General features: G+C 49.6%; 1 protein-coding gene across 2 annotated transcripts; it reads left to right on the forward strand.

Moving 5' to 3' along the window:
• Window positions 1-9,990: 9,990 nt before the first annotated feature.
• On the forward strand, window positions 9,991-19,862 carry PTGDS (prostaglandin D2 synthase). 2 transcript variants are annotated; one of them, XM_053390779.1, is made up of 7 exons: window positions 9,991-10,202; window positions 12,437-12,576; window positions 14,435-14,511; window positions 14,883-14,993; window positions 15,309-15,410; window positions 18,425-18,450; window positions 19,678-19,862. In XM_053390779.1, the coding sequence occupies exons 1-6, from the start codon at window positions 10,104-10,106 to the stop codon at window positions 18,448-18,450; spliced, it is 555 nt and encodes a 184-aa protein (XP_053246754.1). In that variant the 5' UTR covers window positions 9,991-10,103; the 3' UTR covers window positions 19,678-19,862. The 2 variants fall into 2 exon arrangements, with proteins under 2 accessions (XP_053246754.1, XP_053246753.1); XM_053390778.1 differs by having other exon boundaries at window positions 9,996-10,202; window positions 19,671-19,862.
• Window positions 19,863-24,976: the final 5,114 nt, after the last annotated feature.

Consider the following 24,976-nt stretch of genomic DNA (forward strand, 5'->3'; position numbering starts at 1 on the left):
CCACTACCTCATCCTGAGCTCTATCGGGGTGAATGCGGTCCAATCTGATTGCAAGGCGCCGACCCATTAGTAGTTCAGCGGGGCTCCGGCCAGTTGTTGAGCTGGGGGTGCTGTGCTGTGCTAGAAGGAATGTGGCGAGGCGGTACTCCCAATCCCCTTGCGTCATGCGGCGAAGGGTGTCCTTGGTGGTCCGCACCATGCGTTCTGCTTGGCCATTGGTGGCAGGATGGAATGACGCCGAACGGATGTGGTGGATGGCGTTCTGCGCTGTGAAGGTTTGGAATTCTCCTGACGTAAATGCAGTCCCGTTGTCTGAGACGAGAGTGTCAGGGAGCCCGTGGGTTGCAAACAGCCTGCGTAGTACCCGGATGGCTGCGGACGTAGAAGTGGACGGTACCAGTGCGACTTCCAGCCATTTGGTGTAGGAGTCCACCACTATGAAGAATGTTTTCCCCTGAAAGGGGCCAGCAAAGTCCACATGCAGGCGTGACCATGGTGCTCGGGCGGACTCCCAGGACTGGACTGGGGCCCTTGGGGGATCTGGGCGGGATTCTTGGCAGGCCTGGCAGTGTTTGACCCAGGCCTCTATCTCTCCGTCGATCCCCGGCCACCACACATAACTCCTGGCAAGGGCCTTCATTCTTACTACCCCTGGGTGTGTCTCGTGTAGGGCTGTGAGGACCCTTTTGCGGAGGGGCTGGGGAACAACGACCCTGCTTCCCCATAACAGGCACCCCTTGTGGGCCGACAGTTCATGTTTGCGGGTTGTGTAGCCGGCGAATTCTGGCCCGGGGCTGCTGCTGGGCCATCCCCTCCACACCCAGTCCAGAACCTGGGAGATGACCCTATCTTTCTTGGAATGGTGTGCAACTTCTTGTGCCTGAATGGGGCGGTCGGGAAGCAGCTCCAGGCTCATAACCTCTTGTGCAGGTGCTGGGTCAGGGCCTGCTTCCGGTAGTGGTAGCCTGCTGAGGGCATCCGCATGGCCCATCGCCTTCCCCGGACGGTGAATCAGTGCATACTGGTAGCTGGCAAGGAAAATTGACCACCTGAGGACGCGAGGAGACAGCACTTGGGGGGTCTGCTTTTCAGGGGCAAATAAGCCAAGCAACGGCTTGTGGTCAGTCACCACGGTGAAGGGCCGCCCGTACAAGAAATCATGGAATTTTTTTACTCCCTTCACGATTGCCAGACCCTCCTTGTCGATTTGCGAGTAGTTCCGCTCGGTTGCGTTGAGTGTCTGGGAAAAGTATGCCACCGGTACCTCTCTTCCATCCGGGAGTTGGTGTCCCAGGACAGCGCCAATTCCATAGGGCGAGGCATCACATGCTAGCACCACCGGCAGCCTCTCGTTGAAGTGTGCCAAGACCGAGTTTGAGACAAGCAAGTCCTTGACTGCCTGGAATGCGGCCTCCTGGCGCTGGCCCCACACCCAAGGGGCCCGCTTGTCCAGGAGTCTGTGTAGGGGCTCTGCTACCGCTGCCTTGTGGGGAAGGAAGGAATGGTAAAAGTTCAATAGTCCCAAGAAGGCCTGAAGTTCAGTCTTGTTCTTGGGCGCTGGGGCATCATAAATGGCCCGTACCTTGTCCCCAGTCGGGTGGACCCCTTCTGCGTCCACCATAAATCCCAGAAAGTCCACCTGAGGCACTCCTAGTAGACATTTTTCCCGCTTCACCTTGAGACCCGCCGTCTGGAAACGGTGCAGAACGGTGCGGAGGCGGTCCTCAAAATCCTCTGGTGTGGGCCCGGCAATCAACACATCATCGAAGAAGGGGGTGACGCCAGGAATCCCTTTAAGTAGAGAGTCCATTAGATTCTGGAATATGCCTGGTGCCACGCTGACACCGAATTGCAGCCGCTTTACCCTGAATGCTCCTCTGTGCGTCACAATCGTCTGTGCCTCTGCTGTGGCCTCATCTACTGGCAGCTGTTGATATGCTTGGGCCAAGTCCAGCTTGCCAAAAATTTTCGACCCAGCCAGGGTGGCAAGAACATGGCTGACCACTGGCACTGGGTATGCATGGGCCGTGAGGGCCTTGTTTATGGTACATTTGTAGTCTGCGCAGATGCGGACTGAACCATTAGGCTTGACGGGCGTGACGATTGGGGTTTCCCAGGGGGCATTAGGCACCGGCTCCAGCACTCCTTGCTCCACGAGCCGGTCCAATTCCTCGTCTATACGGGGTTTCAGGGCGAACGGGACCCGGCGGGCCTTGAGCCTGACCGGTCGTACTGCGGGGTCAAGCTGTAGAGCAATGGGGGGGCCCGTATACTGTCCCAATTTCCCATCGAAAACCCCCGGAAATTCCTTGCATATGGCGTCCACGTCCACTTGTAAGCTAGTGTGGTTCACCCTGGTGACGGCTAGCCCCAGTGGTCCAAACCATGCCAATCCCAGTAAGCTAATGTAGGGGCCCTTGACCACAAGCAAGTCCAGTTGCCGCGTCTGCCCTCGGTATTGCACCCTGAAGGTCCCCACCCCCATTGTGGGGACCTTACGTTTTTGGAAGTCCCGGAGGGTGAATGGGGCCGGCCTGAGTTTGGGACCCCCAGTAGGACACAGTTTCCTTAAGGTCCTTGCCGAGATTATGGATAGAGTTGAACCCGTGTCAAGCTCCATGCGGCATGGGGCCCCCTCTATCTGTACGTCAACATAAATTTTCTCTACGTTGGGGTGGGGCAACTGGTATACCTGGAAGTCCGTGAGCTCTGTCGAGTTGCCTTGGTGCGTTGGGCCCCGGGACCTGGGGCTCTTGGATTGGTCATCTGATGCCTGGCGTCGGGTGGGCCGAGCCCGACACACCCGGGCGATGTGTCCCAATTTTCTGCACTGCCTGCACTCTGCGTTGCGGAAACGGCAGGTCCTCCTCTCGTTACTTTCTCCACAGCTTGCGCAGTTCCCTCCTTCTCGTCGAGGCAGCTGTGGTATGTGGGCTGCTTGAGTGCGCTGCTGTACTCGGTGCACCTCCTCCCTGTCGGATCCTGAGTCGTCGGTGAGGTCTTCGTGGTGGACCCTCGGTTGGGACAGCTGGCTCGGCCGTGCCTCTTGCGTCGACCTCTCGGCAGCTTCCGTTGCCAGGGCCTCCTCCAGAGCGACCTGGAACGTTAGGTCCTTCTTAGCGTAGAGGCGTCGTTGCAGCTTCTCATCCTTCAGGCCACCGACGAGGCGGTCACGAAGCATGTTCTCCAGCTCTGAGAAGTTGCAGAACCGGGCGGCTTGGCGGAGAGAGGTCACAAACCCAGTTATGGTTTCCCCAGGGGCTTGCCGCTTTGCGTAGAAGGCATTTCGACGAGCCACCACTGAGGGCTGCGGCGAAAAGTGCCCCTTCAGCTGTTCCATTATTGTTTTGTATGGAACAGTAGCGACGTCTTCAGGCGCAAGGAGGGCCCGGGCGATTTCAAACGTCTCCTCTCCGCAGACGCTGAAGAATATCGCCCTCTTCTTGGCGTCTTCTTCGTCGGTGACCCCTTTGGCTTCTAGGAGGAAGGTGAAACGGGAGGCGTACGCTTCCCAGTCTCCAGATGCTGGGTTGAATGGCGAGAAGCTGTTGTCGGTTGCCATTCTGAGTTCCTTGTGTCCCGGAGCTGAAGCCTGGATACACGGTGCGAGGCAGCGGTGCGGCAGGTGGCGGTGCTGCGGTGCTGTGTGTGGCAGTCAGCTCAGCGGGATCCCATCCTCGTCGCCAGTGAAATATACTCAGAGTCGCGAAGTGATTTCATGCTCTTTATTCAGCTCATAGTGGTGAGGAGGAATGAATGAATGTCCCCTCAAAGTATCTGCTTTATATACATTATTTACACAATGGGCTGCACATGATTGGCTAATTCCGGAATTCTACTGTAAGCCAATCAGGTTGTGGATTCACTTCTATCTGGAGCATGATTGGGTAGTTCCTGCCAACCAATCATACTGCTGCATTGTTCTAGGACCAATCAGACTGCTGCATTCTGAATCTGAACAGTTTCAGGTTAAGAATGGACCTCCAGAACGAATCAATTTCTTAACCCGAGGTACCACTGTATTTGAAATATCAAAGACAGTGAGAAGTCACTAATTAATTTCAACCTTGGATGGAAGCCCAGAGCCTACTAGAACAACAATCAGCAGAAAAAGGAGGGGCCATCGAAGAGGACTGTGCTTCAAAATATTAAAACTAAGAACAAAGCCCCCTGCATGGTTACAGAAATAAGGAATGGTCAAATACAACAAGATAGTGAGTTATACCAGCGACTGACTGATAGAGGAGATAGTTAATATCAGGATTAGAACATTGTGAAGTAATAGAGAAGATAGCAGAAAGATAAAGGATGGATATATGGCTTTTGAAATCAAGAACACGGGAAGACCCGTTGAAATTAATTCATTTGGATTATATAGTTGGCTATATTGTTTTTTGTTTTTGAATGTGGAAAGATGTGGTTTGATTTGTTAATAATATGATTTTTTTTAATTGGAAAATGAATAAAAATTATTCACACAAAAAAGAAACAAAGATCTAAACTCCCTCCATGGAGACGGAAGGTGTAAATATGTGAATAAACCATATTTCTTAAAGCTATGGCAATCTCAGCAGCATCTTCAATTCTCCAAAGAAACACGAAACATGGGTGAGCACCAGGAACCCCCTGGAATCTTGCTACTGCTTGGCAGGGAGCGGGGGCTGCACCCAACTTCTGTAACAAGATATATATATTGCCTGGGCTGATCCAAGACATTTTGGCCCCTGAAGCAAACCACAAAATAGTGCCCCCTCTCCCCAGCAGGGAAGAACTGGGGAGTGACGATCTATCTCAGAAACAAGGTGGGCGGGGAATAAAGACTGACATCAGGATCTGCTTCCCTTATGGATCCTGCCACCTGAGGCGGTTGCCTGCCTCCCCTTGCCTCATGGATGGGCTGGTTCTGTATAAAAAGGTAAAGGGACCCCTGACCATTAGATCCAGTTGTGACCGACTCTGGGGTTGCGGCGCTCATCTCGCTTTATTGCCCGAGGGATCCAGCGTACAGCTTCCGGTCATGTGGCCAGCATGACTAAGCCGCTTCTGGTGGACCAGAGCAGCACACGGAAACACTGTTTACCTTCCCGCCAAAGTGGTACCTATTTATCTACTTGCACTTTGACGTGCTTTCGAACTGCTAGGTGGGCAGGAGCTGGGACCGAGCAACAGGAGCTCACCCCATCAGGGGATTTGAACCGCCAACCTTCTGATCGGCAAGCCCCAGGCTCTGTGGTTTAACCCACAGCGCCACCCATTATTTCTAAAAACAACAACCCCAGAACAGTTTACAACTGAGCATAAAATCATACAATAAAACCCCCAGGAAACCTTCCATTGTAGTGTGGGAAACTGGCTAATGATGATGAATATTTTTATTGTGGACAAGGATCAGCCTCCTTGGCTTCTGGTTCTTTCATCGAAAGTTTTTCTCTTCTTTATCTATATGCAATAAAGATTGACACTTTTTGGATGTGTGAGATTGAATTTTTTTATTGCGAATTTTCAAACTGTGTTTTACATTCTTGTACTCTGCCTTAGGAACCTTAGGGAGACGGGTGGGTAGTAATAAAATAACAAACAAATAATTTTCTCATTAACTGATCAAGGTTGGTTTTCAGGGTAGAGCTTGTGATGAAGGGTGGTATATAAAATTAATAAATAATAATAAAAAAGACGTTTTCAGCACAGCACCAATGGGCCGTGAATGGGGCAAGGGAGACCACCAGCCCTTCCTTTATACAATGGTATCTTGGTTTTCGAGCGCCTCGGAAGCCAAACAACTTCTGCTGCTTCCCCCCTCACAATTTTCTCCATTGACTTTGCAGACTGCCCTTTGCGCCTCAGTTGTTGAATATTTTGGAAGTCGAACAGCGTTCCGGAACGGATTACGTTTGACAGCCGAGGTACCAATGTATGAGTAAAAGGGCAATATCCATCTCTCTCCCCCCCTTTGCAAATAGGGGTGTGTCTCTCTGTGTATATTCTTTTCAGTTGTATAGAAGGGAGAGAATTCTTGGCTTTGCACTTCTCCCTTACGGCGTTCCAGGACTGAAGGAATTTGCAGGTCAAATAAAGGCACTGATGCATTTCCCTCCTGCTTCTTGCTGCTTGCACTGAGTTTCCCGCAGTTGCCGCGTGTGTTGTGTGTATTGTAGAATCATAGAGTTGGAAGCGATCCTGAGGATCATCTCTTCCAACTCCCTGCGGCTGTCCCAAACGCAAGCTTGATGTTATCAGCACCTCTAAGCAACTGAACTACCCTGATTGTGGGTTAAAGCTGGGGCGGAAGAATGTGCCCTCATTCACTCTGCAAAACAGGTACTGGAATTGGTTGAGGAGGCGAAATGAAAATCCCTTTTGTAAACAGCCGCTCTTACGTAAAATGTTGCTTTGGCAGGGCTAAGCAGAACAACTGGGAGTTTTAAGTGTGGCGAGGGGTACTTGAAGGGGTGGCAATTAAGGATCATATCCTGCCTGGAGGCAGACTGTTACACAATGCCGGCTTAGCAGTAGACAAATGGAAAACACTGGCCTCATGACATTTGTGTTTCCACATCACTGTCCTCTGAGTAGCTCACAGCAGTGGATGCCGTGGGACTGTATGTGTGTGTGTTTAAAATCTCATTCCAGCCTTGTTAAAGGCATTTGCCAAGCAGACAGGCATCCTCTCAGTTAATGCATTTTCACATTTGGGGGGGGGTCAAAGGAATGAAGAACTGAAGGCGCAGGGCCCCAGAATTTTTAATTTTTATACAAATATTGAAGCACATGTTCACCCATGTAATAATAATAATAATTTATTATTTATACCCCACCCATCTGACTGAGTTTCCCCAGCCACTCTGGGCAGCTCCCAATCAAGTGTTAAAAACAGTACAGTGTTACATATTTAAAACTTCCCTGAACTTCCCTTAAGATGTCTTCTGAATGTCAGGTAGTTGTTTATCTCTTTGACATCTGATGGGAGGGCGTTCCACAGGGCGGGTGCCACTACCAAGAAGGCCCTCTGTCTGGTCCCTGTAGCCTCACTTCTCGCAATGAGGGAACTGCCAGAAGGCCCTCGGTGCTGGATCTCATTGTCCGGGCTGAACGATGGGGGTATATATGTATATATGCAAGTGTCTGCCTCATTTAAGGGGTCATCTGCACTTCCTTTTGTGCAGCGTTTCTAGACACAACTCTGGGTTTTAAAGCTGTGCTTGAGTGTGAGGGGTTTTTTTTGGGGGGGGGTTGGTCCAGGCACTTTCCCAGGGAAACCCTGGTTTTTTACCACTGAGTGGGAGCAAACAGCTATCGTATGTTTTGTTTTTGTTTTTTGCTGTTTGCTCTGATTCAGCAGTAAAATGCATGTTTTCCCAGGAAAGTGCCTGGACCACTTTTGGACCGCTTTTGTCTGCCAGGACAAAAAACAAAACAAAACAAAACCCGCTCAGACCTGGACCTGGGAATGTAAGACCTATGTCTAGAAAGCATAGAGCAAAAGAAAGTGTGGATATATACTTTGTAAAGGGAATATTTGTGTGAGTTAATGCTTTATTATGCCTTTGGAGTGGTGCTGTATCTTTGTACTTATTATTATTATTATTATTAAATTTTTTAGGTGATTTTTTTTTTGCTATGGCAACTCAAGACATCCATCCATCCATCCATCCATCAAAACCAAGGGGATGGAATACATTAAAACACCCCACTGTCTCTAAAAGGAGTAGATGTGCGGCTGGTCTGACCCAGGTCCAAGGCTCCTTTTGCCTTCATTTCAATGACACTTTCTTACTTATTTGATTCATTTACTTCCACTTAATACCACTTTATACCAATAACAAACTTAGTTGGTCTCTAAGGTGCTACTGGAAGAATTTTTTTTATTTTGTTTCGACTACGGCAAACCAACATGGCTACCTACCTGTAATTAATACCATAGTTTAAGTGATGTTCAGAAGGATACCAAAAGGATGCACCTTAAAATCTGATAAAATTAATTGTAACCCCCCAAATCACTCAAAATGCCCACCGAAACAAGTCAGATCTTTAAAAAGTCTTTCAGTTAAACATAAAGAGGGATGCAAAGGGTGCTCAGCTGCAGAGACAGGCTTTCCTAGCAGCCAATGAGAAGGGGCAGCTCAGAGGAAGATGGACACTGGAAGAGTGGAAGTGGAAAGAGCAGCAACAGAAACCTGCTCTGGAGGAGGAGTGAGGCCAAGGTTGTTGTGAACAACTGGGTACGACCAAGGACATGGAAGGTATTACAGAGAGAAGAAGCTGTAGGAGAAGAGCAAATGTATTTCCTTCTCACTGAACTTCTAGCTAATGCATGTGTTGCTTCAAACCACATGAGGGCACTGGTAGTGCAACAATCTATCCAGCTGTTTGTCTAAGTCAGGCACCCCCAAACTTGGTCCTCCAGCTGTTTGGGACTACAACTCCCATCATCCCTAGCTAAAAGGACCAGTGGTCAGGGGTGATGGGAATTGTAGTCCCAAAACATCTGGAGGGCCAAGTTTGGGGGTGCCTGGTCTAAGTTAACTCTGCCCCTAAAAGCTGAGCCATTTTGTTTTGCTATTCTCTAGACAATATATCTGCTGCTTTCTTTCTCTCACCCCCACTCATCCTGTAAGTAATTCCTGCATGAATAAAGCCTCTGAATTACAAAAACTATAAGCGATTCCTTCAATCTAATTCACCCAAGCTGCAAGGTCTGCTGACAGAAGTAGTTTCCCATCACAGTTTCCCTTGCCCCCCCTCCTTTGTCCCAAGGAACAGATTGGGTGTGCTGGCTGAAAAGATGTCAAAATTCAATGTGCACACTCGGTTTTAGTTCAGTTTGCCAGGATAGAAGGTGGAAAGCCTCGCCAACCAGAAGGCCTTGCAACTGGCAATGGATCTTGAAACTGTTTGGAAGAACAAGTTGTTGCAGGAGCATCTGAGGGTGGAACCTGCCCTTTTTGCAACACTGAGGTCAGCCCTATGGCACACTCGGAATTGAGCTTGATCAACTGTAGACTCACAGTAAAGCAATTGTTTAAAGGTTTATGTATGAACTTGCTGTTATCTGTTTCTTTTACATTATGCTCTTGTGAAAGCTGGTAAACAGGGACTAGAGACTAAAGTCTTTCCCCTTTTTCTCCAGCTGCTCTCGCCTTGTAGCAGTTTTCTTGAAGGCGTACGCACGCAGCCTTTGCCTTGCTCAAACAAGCTCTTGCCTCCAGGAAGGCCCTAAGAATCAGGTGTTGCTTCATGTTTTTTAACTCAGTCTTTTGGATTGCTCAATTTCCCATTGTTTGCATGTCGTAGCTGCAGTTGCTCTGTTAGTGGAGAAAGTGGCTGACATCATTATTAACCATCCTTAATCCTTGAAGCTCTGCATGCTGTTTAGACTCCTCCGTGCTTGCAAACCCAACATTTTCCCTGTGCAACACATATCAATTTATGAGTGTGAGTTTCTTGGCAACTCTGCTCATGCCTACATCCAAATGGATCCAAGTTGATTATCAGCCTTTTCACAACACTGATTTATTCTTTTTTACTGATGGCTCTGCCCTTGGTAATGGCACAGGCCAACTCCGAATAGGACATGCTTTCTGTTCTCCTACGCTGTCCCTGGCTGAACTTGTTGCTCCCATGCTGTCAAGTGATCTATTGTTGTTGACATGGAAAAAATAGATGCTTTTCACCTCTTCTGATGCCTGTTGCAGACGACCTGGTCATTGTTGCTTTGCTAGAAACTATAGCCTGCTCTCCTTTATCTCTATCATTCACCAAATTTCCTGTGGTGATGCACAAGCAGCATGCCATCAGAGTGCACCAGACCCCAATACTTCAAAACCCTTCCCTGCTCCAGGCCGCAGTAGGGAGTCAGCATTTCGGAGGGGGAATAGTGGGTGGGAAATTGCAGCAGCTGTTCCGCCCTCTCGTGTTCTTTCCCTGTTCTCTCTCTTTCTGCTTTGTGTAACAGACTATATCAGTGGGGGTGGGGGGAAGAGAGGTCAGCGTGATCCCACCCTGAAGCATTGCTCAACTGGCCAATAAATAGCCGGCTGGCCTGGGTTTCTGGACAAGCTGTGCAGAGAGAGGCCAGCAGCAGACCCAGGAGAGCATTAGGCACAATGCGGACACAATTCTTCAGCTTCCTTGCCCTGACCCTGGGCTGCCTGTCCCAGGTACAGGCTGAAGTGGCTGTGCAGCCTGACTTCCAGCAGGATCAGGTAACCGCGCCTCCCCCCCCCCGCCCCTGCCCCCAGCTCAGGGGCCAAAGAGCTGGGTTCACATGTCTGCGTGGAGCTTGGCTTAAACCTAGCAAGCCCCGTCCCTGGATCGTCTGCCCGGGACCCTTGCAGAATCTGAAATGAAATGACTTATTTCATTTCATTTATTGCATTTCCATCCTGCTTTCCCTCCAGGAGGTCAAGGTGGCGTGCATGACCCACGCACCTCCTCATTTAATCCAAACAGCAACCCTGTGAGGGAGGTTAGTCTGAGAGAGGCAGCGGCTGGCGCAAGGCTACACTCTCAGGGAGCTTCACGACTGAGGGTGGGAGCTGAATCCTGGTCTCCCAGGTCCTAGTCTGGTGCTCTAGCCATTATGCCACAGTGGCTGTCTTTCAGTTAGACCCTGAGAAGCTCAGATCTAAGATCTTGCAAAGGGACCCCCGTGGGAGAGAGACTTGTCGTTCTGCCTGTCATTCAGTGTCTCCGCTGGAATGTTCCAGGCATTGAAAAACGTATGTGTCAGGGCTACCCTAGGTCCCAGCTCACAAAGGACCAACGCTGCTTCGTTGTTAAGTATAAAAGTCTTTATTGAAGTTCAGTTTCACTTCCAGAGCCGCAGCGCGCAGCCCCACGTCTAAAGTGTCAGACCACTGATGCTCCGTCTGAGTCTCCTCCCCCCTGACACCAATTTAAGATCCTAGCCTTGCTCCACCTTCTCCGCTGCTCCTTCCTCCTCTGGGTCCGCCTGCCCGCCGGGGTTCCGCCCTTTCTAGCCTCTTCTCCCGCTGATTCCCCTGAGCCTTCTCCCTCCCTCCGGCGGGCTTTAGGAGCTGGTTCCCCATCCGGGTCTCCTGCTGTTCCGCGCGCCTGCACATTTGAACTTGGCGCGCGCGCGCAGCCAGCAGCTTTCCTCCTGACCGTTTCACTGCTGCTGCCACTGCTTCCCCCTTCGGGGGGGCTAGCTGCAACTGACCTCCCTTCCGTTCCCCCACTCTCCGATGGAGGCGTGGTCAGCCCTGACTCCCTCTCTGGAGGAGACGCTGGCCCTGACACATGTGACTCCTCCCCCCCACTATGCTCTGGTGGGGAAACTGGTCCCGATCCTCCACTGCTGCTTTGGGGTTCCCCTCTGGCTCCTTGTTTCTGGTGCGTCCCCCCTGGGACCCCCCTTGCCCTGACCATCGGCGCCCCCTTCTGGGAATCTTCTGATTCGCTGGAGAAGCTCATGGAATCTCTCGGGCCACTGTCATACTCCCCTACGCTGCCCTCAGATTCTTCCCCTTCGCTCTCCCAATCCTCTCTCCCCAGTGCTCCTGCTCCTGATTCCCTGACAGTATGCTTCAACTCCAAGCCAAGTCCTGTGAAGGGCGAGAAGAGAGGATGGCCGACGTGAGAATGTTCTCATTGTCTGGCTAGTGGCTGTGCAAAAGGAATGAGAAGGAAACTCACTCGCTACCTCTTTACACAATGCCTGTGCCAATGATCTGCATGCACAGGAATTTTGGAAGCTGCCTTAGACCAAGTCAGACCCTTGATCTAGCAAGCCCAGTAATGTCAACACTGGCTGGCAGCAGCCAGGATTTCAAGTGGAGGTGTCTCCCAGCCCCAGCTGGAGATGCTGCCAGTGGGGATTGCGAAACAGCTGCTCTGCCCAGGGAGCTAGAGCTTTTCATATCTCAGAAGCTGGGAATAAATAGGGAAGGTGTTTTGAAATTCTGGAAATAATCTGTTTGTTTGTGCCCCACCCACTCCCCCCCGAAATGTGTTCAGCAAGGGGCACAACAAAGAGACGAAGAGGGCTAATTCTGACTTAGCCTTGTTAATTGTGTGGCTTATATGCTCCCAACTCCAAGAGAGAGTTTTCCACCAAAGTGTCTTAATTTATGGTGGTTGGAGGGGAAATCTGAAGAGGCTTCTTCTTTAGGCAAAGCTACTCCAAAGAGAGGTGCCAGTATGCCTCTCCCTGCATCTTTAATGCCCAGGCCAAGGAAGATCCCTGTGTTACTCTGAAGCTTGCACTGTTTTTAGCACAAGTGTGAGGGAGGAAGAGCCAAGGGCAGCACAGTGGGCTGGCAAGCAATAAGGAAAGGTTTATAAATCAGGGAACTGGGGTCTCCCATCAGCCCACGAGGCATTGCGTCCCACCCCCACCCCCCACCCCCCACCCATTTGGCCAGGCAGCATATTCCAGAGCAAAAAGTTTGTGCTAAAGCGGTCCCTGTGTTTGTAGTTCACAGGGAAATGGTACAGCATCGCCCTGGGCTCCAACGCCCGCTGGTTCAAGGACAAGAAGCAGGTGATGAAGATGTGTACCACGGTGGTCGTGACCACGGAGGACGGGGACCTGGATGTCACCTCCACTTACCCCAAGTAAGGAGGCACAGGTGGGCTGCCAAGCCTTGGCCTGGCGTGCCCTGACAGATGGAATTAATATTGTGGGATGTTGCACAGGCCTCTGGTCACAATGGCATCAAAAATCAGGGATGAGCGAGATTAATGGAGGGGTGGGTCTTTTGTCAGCACAGAAGGCTAGGAGAGAACCTCCATGTTCAGAAGAAGAAGGGTTTGGATTTGATATCCCGCTTTATCACTACCCAAAGGAGTCTCAAAGCGGCTAACATTCTCCTTTCCCTTTCTCCCCCACAATAAACACTCTGTTAGGTGAGTGGGGCTGAGAGACTTCAGAGAAGTGTGACTAGCCCAAGGTCACCCAGCAGCTGCATGTGGAGGAGCGGGGAAGCGAACCCGGTTCACCAGATTACGAGTCCACCGCTCTTAACCACTACACCACACTGGTGCACAGGAACACTGATGCCCAGATATGATGGGAGACTGCAGCTGCCTTGCTTGGAAGCGCTCCATGCTGAACTGATCCTGGAGTCAGGATGCTGGGCAAAATCCACCCAGCCCAGTTTCCTGCTTCCAAATATGGACAGTCAGGTGACCTGGGGAAGTCCCCAAGCAGGGCATGAGGCAATGACCCTTGCTTGTTGCATGCTCCCAGCAACTGACCTCTAGGGGTACACTGCTTTTGGACATGGAGGTTCCATAGTGCTTTCAACACTGATCACTGTTGGCAGCAATGGACCCTTCTTCTTGCATCCATAGAACCCTTTAAAAAGAAAAACCATCCAACCCCATGGCCACAAACCTTGTGACTGGGAGTTCCACAGGTTAATGATGCACTGCTTGAAGCTGCTATTATTGTTTGAGACAGCCCACAGAGATTCTGCAATAGACAGGTGTTGGGCAGATGTGGGCAGAAACAAGCTGGCATCTTCCAGGAGGCTGATTTGCAGTTGATCCGTGGAGAGTTCTCACTCCCAATATTTCAACAATAGCAGGAAAATAAAATAAATCCTCTGCCACGGCTGGCCTTGCACTGGCCTCTCATCTCTCAGCCTCTGTGTTCCCCACCTGTAAAATGGGGATATTCATGGGTTGCCTTTCACCAGGGCTGTATGCAGCTCTGTGGGTCTGTGTTCGAATCCTTCATCTATAGGAACCCAGCTGTAGATTTACAGTAAAGGTAAAGGTAAAGGTAAAGGGACCCCCTGACCGTTAGGTCCAGTCACGGACAACTCTGGGGTTGTGGTGCTCATCTCGCTTTACTGGCTGAGGGAGCTGGCGTACTGGCTGAGGGAGCTGGTCATGTGGCCAGCATGACTAAGTCGCTTCTGGTGAACCAGAGCAGCACATGGAAATGTCGTTTACCTTCCCGCTGGAGCAGTACCTATTTACCTACTTGCATTTTGACGTGCTTTTGAATTGCTAGGTTGGCAGGAGAAACAGGAGCTCACCCTGTTGTGGGGATTTGAACCTCTGACCTTCTGATCGGCAAGCCCTAGGCTCTGTGGTTTAACCCACAGTGCCACCTGCATCCCTAGATTTACAGTATGTACTTGTTTATAAATGTGACCCAAGAGCATTGCATAAGCGAGACTCTGCCAACCTGGTGCCCTCCAGAGGATTTGAGCTGAACATTTGGAAGAATTTTCTGATAGTAAGAGCTGTTCGACAGTGGAACGGTTTCCCTTGGGAGGAGATGGACTCTCCTTCCTTGGAGGTTTTTAAGCAGAGGTTGGATGGCCATCTGTCAGGGATGCTTTAGCTGAGATTCCTCAAACTCAAAACCCTGAAGGTTGTTCCCATAAGCCAGGAGGCTTCCTGAGTTGGCTGCCTGTGCTTCTCCTTCTTTCATCACTGTCCTGCTCTCTCTCTGCTCTAGGCTCAACGAGTGCGAGACGAGGAAAAGCCTTTTTGTCCGGACTGAGCAGCCTGGCCGATTCGTATACACCAGCCCACGTAAGTGAGAGCCACGTCATCTCCCGTCTGCCTGGGCAGCAGCCAGGCAATCCTCAGTCTGGGATGGGTTGGGAAAGAGACTGGCACCTTTCTGACTCAATCCCTCCTGGTTGTTTCCAAGCAGGGCAAGGAAGAGCCATCCCTTGCCAGACGGAGAGGGAAACTGGTTCTAGCAGCTGGGGGTTGGGTGGGTGCTAGCACCATTTATATCATAGAATTGTAGAGTTGGAAGGGACCCCGAGATTCATCTTGTCCAACCCCCTGTAATCCAGGAATCATTTGCGTGGTGTGGCAGTGATGGGGTGTGGGTGTGTGACTGTGTCTCCTTGCTGGCTCCAGTTCAATTCTTCTCTTGCCTCCTTCGATGCCAGGCTCTGGAAACCGCCATGACGTCCGCGTGGTGGAGACCAACTACGACGAGTACGCCTTGCTGTATGCCAAGGAGCAAAACATGAAGAAGTTGACAATGGTAACACTGTATGGTACGTCTGTTCCTCTCACTGCTCTGCCACCAGGGGGCAGCCTTCCTCCCTTCTGCTCCCCCATCCCCACCCTTCTGGCTTGCGCTGTTCCCCTTGGGGACAGAGGACTGGGGAGCCTGGGTTTTATTGCACCAGATAGATTGGGTGGCAGGAGAGCTGGAGAGTTGGAAGGGACCGTGAGGACCATCTAGTGCAGCCCCTGCAGGGCAGGAATCCTTTTGCCCAACATGGGACTCGAACCCACACCCTGAGATGAAGAGTCTCGTGCTCTACCAACTCTCCTTGCTCAACAGCACTTTGTGTTTCTGGTGGCAGGTAGAAGCAAGGAGCTGAGTCCCGAACTGCGGGAGAAGTTCACCCAGCTGGCCTTGGCAGAGGGACTTGGTAATGAGGACATCCTCTTCTTGCCCAGCACTGGTAAGTGGGAGAACTGGGAGCGAGAGCAGGACAGGCCTCTGGTTTCTTCCTCTAGGGATTGCCATGTTGGGTTTATCATGGGTTCACCTGCCTCCTGCTTGCTAGGACAGAGGGCAGCAATTCATAAACAGTTTTCAGGCCCCTTCCCCTTGGTACCATAAAAACCCATCCCAGTGCCCCCGCCCTATCCTAAGAAAAGGCATTATTTGGAATAGTGCTTTGTACAACACACTATTTTTCATTTTCATTTATCTATTAGATTTATATACCGGCATTCATCACAAGACCTCTGGGTGGTTCACAAGATAAAAATACAAAGTAAAAGCACAAGTAAATAATTAAAATGCTAACAACAGAACAACAACCCCCACCCCACAAACACATTTAAACGTAAATAGAGCGTTAATCAGCCCAAGGCCTTGTTGAAGAGGAGCTTTTTCACTTGGCGCCTAAAGGTGTATAATGAAGACTCCAGGTGAGCCTCCCTAGGGAGAATATTCCACAAATGGGGAGCCACTGCAGAAAAGGTCCCGTTCTCGTGTTGCCACCTCTCATGGAGGAGGTACACTAAGCAAGATAGTAGGGCCATGACATTTAGAGCAGTAGCAATTGATTGTGCATTGATTCAAAATCCAATTAAGACTATTTAGTTTAATTAATGCAATGAAAATGATGTTTGATCCAGCGATAGCACGTGTTTCAAAGCTCAAAGGTCATTTATACCTCCAGCAGCCCCTGGTGCCCCCTAGAATCTTGGCACCCCACCTTAGGTAATCACTCACCAGAAGTTTGCACTGCCCACTTGAGCAGCCACTAGGCTAGGATGTAGGTAAAGTCTAGTCCATTGCAGCACTTAGTTTTGCCTCACCAATGGCACACGGCCCCAGAGAAGTTTTCTTGAGGGCAGTGTGGCTCCCCATCCTTGGTTTAAAGGGGTCCTGTCAGATGGCAATGGTGGTTGCTCGTGAGTAACCAGTCAGGACTCCAACCTGTCTTTTACAGGTTTTATTTTGGTACAAAACTATTTACAGTGCAGAACCACAAGTTCATGTCTGCCTCAGTCACCAGCAGAATCCGGGAGTGGTCGTTTCTGGGTCCTCCCCCAACATAATGGCTTAGTCACCCCCAGCCTTTTCCTTCCTTCTTTGGTTTTACACCTCTGTGCTTGGTGGGCGACGGAAGAGGCATGCTTCCCTCCTGGCCAGCTTGACCGGGAGCGGGTTCTGAGGCTCCTGGCAGCATCCTCTGGTCCCTTCCCCTCTTCCCCACTGGAGGTGTGGCTTTCCCCACCACAGGAAGAGGAACTGCTTCACAAGATTTTCGGAGGTTCCCTGTAACCCAGCTGCCCCTCAGCTTCCCTTCCCTGTTCCGATGGCAGTTCCCTGACAGGTCTAGTCCCTGCCTGGTCTGTCTGTGATTCGAATTCTGAAACCCAAAATATTCATAGAATCATAGAATCATAGAATCATAGAATCGGAAGAGACCACAAGGGCCATCGAGTCCAACCCCCTGCCAAGCAGGAAACACCATCAGAGCACTCCTGACATATGGTTGTCAAGCCTCTGCTTAAAGACCTCCAAAGAAGGAGACTCCACCACACTCCTTGGCAGCAAATTCCACTGTCGAACAGCTCTTACTGTCAGGAAGTTCTTCTTAATGTTTAGGTGGAATCGTCTTTCTTGTAGTTTGGATCCATTGCTCCATGTCCGCTTCTCTGGAGCAGCAGAAAACAACCTTTCTCCCTCCTCTATGTGACATCCTTTTATATATTTGAACATGGCTATCATATCACCCCTTAACCTCCTCTTCTCCAGGCTAAACATGCTCAGCTCCCTTAGCCGTTCCTCATAAGGCATCGTTTGCAGGCCTTTGACCATTTTGGTTGCCCTCCTCTGGACACGTTCTAGTTTGTCAGTGGACATTCCTTCACTCTTAAGCTCTGGCTGCCAAAACATAGAATCTCAGCAGTTTGTTTTCTTTCCCTTCCCATTGATTTAATACATTGATCACATGCCTTTTTAAGAAAAAGATCTCCATGATGTGTACAAATACGGAACTCAGAAAAATCTCCCCCAAAATACGAAACGCCATTTGAACACAGCTTTTTAGAAACATCAGAAATGTGCAGCAGTCTTAGAGCTGGCACAAAATCAACAAATGATGGGGCTCCATGCCAACCTATGCTGCAACAAATCAAAGTGCACAACCGATTTTTTTGGAAAGCCCCAATTTAAATTGGACTCTTGAAAATGACAAAGAGGAGATGAATCAGATAAGAACATCTGAAAATACCAGTCAGGTGGAGCTTGCCTGATTTCACAGGGAATTGAGTTCCGCAGATCCATGTGGGGACAGACCACCTGCATCCTCACCAGGACTGGTTCCCAAAGCAGCTCACAGTTAAAACCCATCACCATTGTCATGCTATAGCCCATGTATATCATAAAAAGCATATTATATCCTTTCTTTTCAGCTGATGTATGGTCAGGATCCACAACACATTGACAATTGATCTGCCTGCTGGTCCTGTTTCTAGATTTTTAGTGGGGGGTATATGAAGAAAGAGGAGGAGAAAAACTGAGTAGAGAGGTGAAACAGGCATAAACAAGTTTCTTGCTGGAATTAAAAATTAAGGATATCTGGCCTTATGTGTCATGCATACCATATTCCCAGTCTGAGCAACAGAGGGGAGTTTGCATCTAGACATAGATTAATGGTTAATAAGCCACGTTTGGTCTCTTGCAGCCGGACACTCTGAATTGCACTGTGGGGCTGGGGGTGTGTTTAGCAAGTAGGGAATATGGGCTTGCCTAGTGGTGTGTGTGTGGCCAAGGTTGGACTAGAAGACCTCTGGGTGCCCTTGTTCCAGAGCTGTGATTTGGTGGCCACACAGGACTTTGCCTTGGGTAGCAAAGCAACCCTTTGCTCACCAGCATGCAGCACACACACCCCTGCCACCTTCGAATACCTTTAGACCACTCCCTGATCCCTCTCCTTGCCTTCTCTCCGGACAGATCTTTGCATGACGGACGATGTGTAGGTGAGTTGCCTTTTACTCTGTGGCTCGTGGGAGAGGCAGGCGGTGGGCAGTGTTACATTTCTAGAAATCAAAAGGTTGGGCGCATACCGAGGCCTTTCCTCATAAACCCTGACAGCGCATGTGTGTCAATTGCTGGGGAAGGAGTGCACAGGGCTCTCCAAAGCATGGTTTGTCAGACATGATATGTATTAACCTTTGTGTTATGTGTGAGCCAGGCCACTGTCTTGAGCAACAAGTGCTGAGGGCTGCTTGCTTAAGAACATAAGAAAAGCCTGATGGATCAGATCAATGGCCCATCTAGTCCAGCATCCTGTTCTCACAGTGGCCGGTCGGATGCATATTGTAGGAAACCCGCAAGTAGGATTTGAGCACAAGAGCACAAGAGCCCTCTCCCCTTCTGGGTTTCCAGCCACTGCTATTCAGAAGCATAGCGGCCTCTGACCGCAGAGGTGGATTATAGCCATCATGTCTGGTAGCCAGCGATAGTTCTCTCCTCCATGAGTTTGTCTGGTCCACTTCTAAATCTCTCAACATTGGTGGCCATCATTGCCTCCATGGTTTAACTCTGTGCTTGCTTAGATGAGAGAGAGAGAGAGAGAGAGAGAGAGAGAGAGAGAGAGAGAGAGAGAGAGAGAGAAGAGGCATGGAGGAGATTTCAAGGGATCTTGGTTTCCCCAGGCATGATCTACCCAAGTCCCAAACTCTGAGAGGCAAACAGGAGCAAGAGAGGCCTTCATTGTTTGGGAGCATCTGTGGGGCTGCAGGTTGGCTTCTGGAAGGCCCACAGAAGGTTGGCCTGATGATCAGCCATGGCAGTTCTTCAGGACGCAATGACTGCCCTGCTGCTGATTCAGGCCAAGGGCCCATTCTCCTGTTTTCTCATGAGCTGGGCATGGATGTGATAGTTGCACTCAGCTGCTCATCCTCAGCAGGGGCTGCTCAGAAGGAGACTGTTTCTGTACATGGATGCTCTCTTGATAGACCTCTGAATCTGTCTTGTCCCCTTTTAAAGCTAATAGAGCCACATCTGGTGGCAGGGAGTTCTGCGGTCATGGTGTGTCAGCAAATACAGTTGTGTGTAGTTTGCACCCAGCGGAGGGCTGAGCTTGCTAGGACATCACCAAGGGGAATTGAGACTTCTGAATCTGTTGGTTGGTGGTTGGGATTATATCCAGAATGCAGAAATATGTGGCACACACACACACCCTTTCCTTTTCAAGCTCCTAGGTTGAAAATCCAGGTTTTGCTTCGAGCAAGGAAGCCCCATTTTCTGACCCGTCTGCCAATCCTTGACTTCTCCAGCACTGACGTAGCACCTGTTCCCTGTTCAGCCATGAGCATCTTTTCCCTCTAACCCACCCCTGTAAAAGCTGATCCTTGATTAAAAATAAAAAATGTCACACAAAATGGTAGTGTTGATGTTTTGGTTTTGTCATTGGGGGAATCTCCAGGAACATACTCCCTTAATCCTCAGCCCACAGGTACATTATTATTTGTTACTACTATTATAATGTCATAATATGGTAATATTTCTTCCTACAAAAAGTATCAGTTCCTGCCATCAGGAAATGCTGCATTTCTTCCCAGAGTTGCCTTTATTGATACCCCCCCCCCAGATTTTTAAATTATTAATATTATTATTACTCAAAGGCGCTTGAAGTGTCTATCAAATGCATTAGGAAGGCTGTCTTAATCCTTCAACCTGTTTATCCATGTAGCCCACTGCTGCCTACACTGGCTGGCAGCAGCATTCTAGGGTTGTCTCAAGCAAAAAGAGCTTGGCACTCCCCCAGGTCTCTGGTCCTTTTAGCAGGGGGAGTGTCAAGCTCTTCTGCATGCACAGCTAGAAGGTATTGGTGACTGTCTGGCACAGATGCTAGAATAATAGAATTGTAGAGTTGGAAGTTTGACCAAACTGCAGGAGGCAGTGGAAGACAGGAGTGCCTGGCGTGCTCTGGTCCATGGGGTCACAAAGAGTCGGACACGACTAAATGACTAAACAACAACAAGAGTTGGAAGGAACACCCAGGGTCATCTAGTTCAACCCCCAGCAATGCAGAAATCTCAACTAAAGAGTTGTTTGACAGTGGAACTGTCTCAGTTGGGAGGTTATGGACTCTCCTTCCTTGGAGGTTTTTAAGCAGAGGTTGGGGTTGGGTGGCCATCAGTCATGGATACTTTAGTTGTGATTCCTGCATTGCAGGGCATTGAACCAGACGACTCTTGGAGTCGTTCCAACACTACAATTCTTTGGTTCTATTAGCAGTATGGGGGGTGTTGAATGGGGGTGGCCGAATCAGGAGAGAAAAGGAAGTGTGGAAAAAGTGCGTGTAGGGAAGAGTTGAGAAAACTGACAAGGAGGGTGGAGGGAAAAAGGGAGTAAGAGTAAGAATGGGGATGCAGTGTGGTGTGGTGTAGTGGTTAAGAGTGTTAGACTCGTAATCTGGTGAACCAGGTTCGCGTCTCCGCTCCTCCACATGCAGCTGCTGGGTGACCTTGGGCCAGTCACACTTCTCTGAAGTTTCTCAGACCCACTCACCTCACAGAGTGTTTTTTTGTGGGGGAGGAAGGGAAAGGAGAATGTTAGCCGCTTTGGGACTCCTTAGGGTAGTGATAAAGCGGGATATCAAATCCAAACTCTTCTTCTTCTTCAAAGTGAGTTGCAAAAAGGAGGGTGTAGGAGGCTTGGGGATAGGGTTGAAGATGAAAGCAGGGGCCTGAAAGGGCCTGAAAAACAGGAGATGGAATGAAGCTGAAAATGGGTGCAAAGCAGAGCTGCAGAAAGAAGAGATCAGTAGCTCCGGAAATGAGACCTTCCTTCCAACTCACAGGCAAACTGGCCCCCAGTGGCGTAGCGTGGGGGGTGCCAGGGGTGCCGGCCGCACCGGGCGCAACATCTGGGGGGGGCGCGAGTCCAGAGGGCCCAGCCGCATCATGCCCTCGGCCCGCCCCTATTGTCAGAGCGGCCGGCCAGCCTCCGCCTGCTCCTACCTTGCCCACCCGAGGACTGCGGCAGCGCCCGCCCCTGTGGCCACCTACCCCGCCCCGCCTCGCCCATTGGCTCACCTCCCTCGGCCCCGCCTCTCTCCGATGGCCGCGGGGGGTGTCCTGCTCGGCGCCGGCGCCTTTTTTCAGGAGGTAGGGAGGCTGGACGGGGAGGTGGGGTCGGAAGCGGGCAGAGAAGGAGGGGAGCTCGTAGCCAAAAGGGCTGCGCCGGCCGGCAAAGGGCCGGGGAAAGTTTGGAGAGGAGAAACGCACCGTCATGATTTCCCGGTGGAAGCGGCAGGATTAGGGATGGCGAAGCGTAATTACGCACGAATTTCGCTGGGTGAGAGCTTCGGGGATCGATCGGCAGAAATGGGAATCAATTGAGAAAGAGAGAGAGAGGGACCATCATTCATAGGCATAGATCTGTAGGGTTAGGGGGCGCAAATCCACGGGTTAGGGGGCGCAAATTACTTGCCTTGCCCCGGGTGCTGACAACCCACGCTACGCCACTGCTGGCCCCAAGTTGTTAAGGGCTTTATATTCTAACAGTAACACCTTGAACCTAGCCTAGTAGCAGATTGACAACCAGTGCAGATTCCTGAGCACTGGTGTTCTATGCTGAGAAGGCCTCACTCTTATTAGCAATTGTGCTGCAGCACTGTTCACTAACTGCTGCTCCCGGTTCAAGTGCATTGCAGTAATGCAGTCTTGAAGTTACCAGTGCATGAACTGCCGTGGCCAACCTTTCCCAGTACGAACTTTTTCCTGGCTATATTCAATCATTTCAGTGGGTCTAAATGTGTAAATGCCACCCACGGTCTCCCATTATTTCAATATTGTTGCTTCCCCGCCCCCCTTCCAAATAGGATGCTCAGCTCCTTTCCTGAGCAAGGTTCCCATGCCTTTCAGTTCATTAAAGCATAGCGGTGACAACCCTAAGGTTGCAGGTTCGATCCCTGAATGGGACAGCTGCATATTCCTGCATTGCAGGGGGTTGGATTAATTCAGGGGTCAGCAAACTTTTTCAGCAGGGGGCTGGTCCACTGTCCCTCAGACCTTGTGGGGGGCTGGATTATTATTATTTATTTATTTTTTGTATTTTAATATTCTGTTAGAAGCCACCCAGAGTAGCTGGGGAAACCCAGCCAGATGGGTGGGATAGTTAGATAGATAATTTATTACAGTCAAAAACCAGCTCACATAACATAACATGATAAAACAGCATTTATAAAGATAAAATATGCAATCAGAGCAGATTGCAGCAATAGCTCATGAGTTAAAATTGATATACATATATATATATATCCAGCAAGTTTGGAAAACTCAGCAGTGGCCAGAAGATTGGAGAAGATCAGTCTACATCCCAGTCCCAAAGAAGGGCAGTGCCAAAGAGTGCTCCAACTACCGCACAATTGCACTCATTTCACACGCTAGCAAGGTTATGCTTAAAATTCTACAAGGAAGGCTCAAGCAGTATGTGGACCGAGAACTCCCAGAAGTGCAAGCTGGATTTAGAAGAGGCAGAGGAACCAGAGACCAAATTGCAAACATGCGCTGGATTATGGAGAAAGCTAGAGAGTTCCAGAAAGACACGACTAAACGACTAAACAACAACAACAAACACGTACAACTGAGATTTCGGCTACCATAAAAATTGACCCTGAGGCGACTTCAGCATTTCCCTAGTGAGCTATTTTATTCTAGAGGATGATCTGTGCCTATAAATCTGGGCGCAGAATCTGGCTACCAGCCAGGTCGTCTTGTGATCTTTGCCTAAGAGGAGAGAATTAAGTTTAGACTTGTCTGAACGATTGGCGGGCCTCTTCAGCAAAGGATCAATGGTGTCTCTACGAATCTCAACATAAAAAGGACATCTAAAAAATATTTTTTGGGGGCTTCCTATTTCCCCTAATGGGGTGGGCGGGGTATAAATAATAAATTATTATTATTAAATTATTATAAAAATGAACGAATTCCTATGCCCCACACATAACCCAGAGCTGCATTTTAAATAAAAGGGCACATTCTACTTATGCAAAAACACGCTGATTCCCTGACTATCAGCAGGCCAGATTTAGAAGGCGATTGGGCTGCATCCGGCCCCCGGGCCTTAGTTTGCCTACCCATGGACTAGGTGGTCCTCAGGGTCCCTTTACAATTCTATGAATCTATGAATCAACCTCTACCACTTTTCTTGCTCTGGGCACACATCAACTGGGAGGCAGTTGAGGTCCTTCAGGTTTTGCTGTTTGTTTTAAGAAGCCAGTAATTTGAAGGGGGCGTATTGTGTACATTTTCTCTTAAGGCAGCTTGGCTCAGCTGGAAGGCCTTTGCACAAGGGGATTTAGGAAAGCTTCAGGAGGATTTAGATAAAGGCAGGATTAGTTTGCAGGCCACTTCCTCTCTCTCTTGATTGCGGCTGGCTGGGAGTGTCTGCCCACTGGCAAGAAAGCAATGGCTCTTGGCACAGGTTTCAAGCCAGCTCCATCTGTCAACCAAATGACACATCTAGAAGACACCACATTGGTTTCCCCTGGACTAAAGCATAAACAGCTAAGGCTGGGTCTGATTCCCACCCCCAGTATAGGGCAGTAAATATGGAGGAAGGCACTTGTGGGCATTGAGGTCACCAGCATATCCCTGGATAAAGCTAGACCCCTTTGTGAGTCTGTTGCTCTAGGGCCGGGGAGTGCATTCCTGTCTAAAATAGGTTCCTGTCTAAAATAGGTTCCACCTAGATCACTATTATTATCAACCAAAAACTATTACCACCTAGTTTGGATCGATCTTTAGTTTGTTCACCACAAGTTTAGTGAACCCAAGCTTAACATGAGTCTAGGTGGGGAAACTAATTGCCCAACTGAAAAATAACAAAGCTCCGGGCATAGACCACATTCCAGCAGAGCTCATGAAGAACAATATCAGTTGGTGGGCTCCTATAATGGCGTCAATATTTACATACATCGATTCAACAGGCATAATTCCTGGTTGCTGGACAGAGGCAGTAATCATCCCAATCTATAAAAAGGGTCCTATGGCAGATCCAGCGAGCTATAGACCCATTAGCCTCCTTACTATCCCCAGCAAATTGTATGCCAAACATCTCCACATCAAACTAATTGACTGGATGGAAACTGAGGCAGTTCTGGCAGAGGAGCAAGCCGGCTTCAGACAGGGCAGAACAACAATAGACCATTGCTTCGTATTAGCACACCTCATTGACAAATACGTCAACAAAACACGTGGGATTCTATACGCAGCATTTATTGACCTGAAGGCGGCCTTTGACTCGATCCCATGAGTCAAACTTTGGGCTAAACTCAATGCTACCAACATTGACAAAAGATTACTATTCTTGATAAAAAGCCTATATAATGACTCCAAGTTATATGTAAGAACCTCAGTAAATGGGCACCTAATTGGCCCTGTACCAGCCACCAAAGGAGTTAAGCAGGGCTGTATTTTAGCCCCGGCCTTATTCAACTTATATATAAATGACATGCTCAAATACCTAACATCCCCGGAGTTTCATGCCCCC

Source organism: Podarcis raffonei, chromosome 5 (genome assembly GCF_027172205.1).
Source record: "Podarcis raffonei isolate rPodRaf1 chromosome 5, rPodRaf1.pri, whole genome shotgun sequence".
Lineage (NCBI taxonomy): Eukaryota > Metazoa > Chordata > Lepidosauria > Squamata > Lacertidae > Podarcis > Podarcis raffonei.

Bases quoted from the DNA above. Each gene is read 5' to 3' on its own strand.
- PTGDS (XM_053390779.1), top strand. From the start codon at position 10,104: ATGCGGACACAATTCTTCAGCTTCCTTGCCCTGACCCTGGGCTGCCTG. The intron at 10,203-12,436 runs GTAACCGCGCCT...CTGTGTTTGTAG, and splicing joins CTGACTTCCAGCAGGATCAG to TTCACAGGGAAATGGTACAG. The intron at 12,577-14,434 runs GTAAGGAGGCAC...TCTCTGCTCTAG, and splicing joins GTCACCTCCACTTACCCCAA to GCTCAACGAGTGCGAGACGA.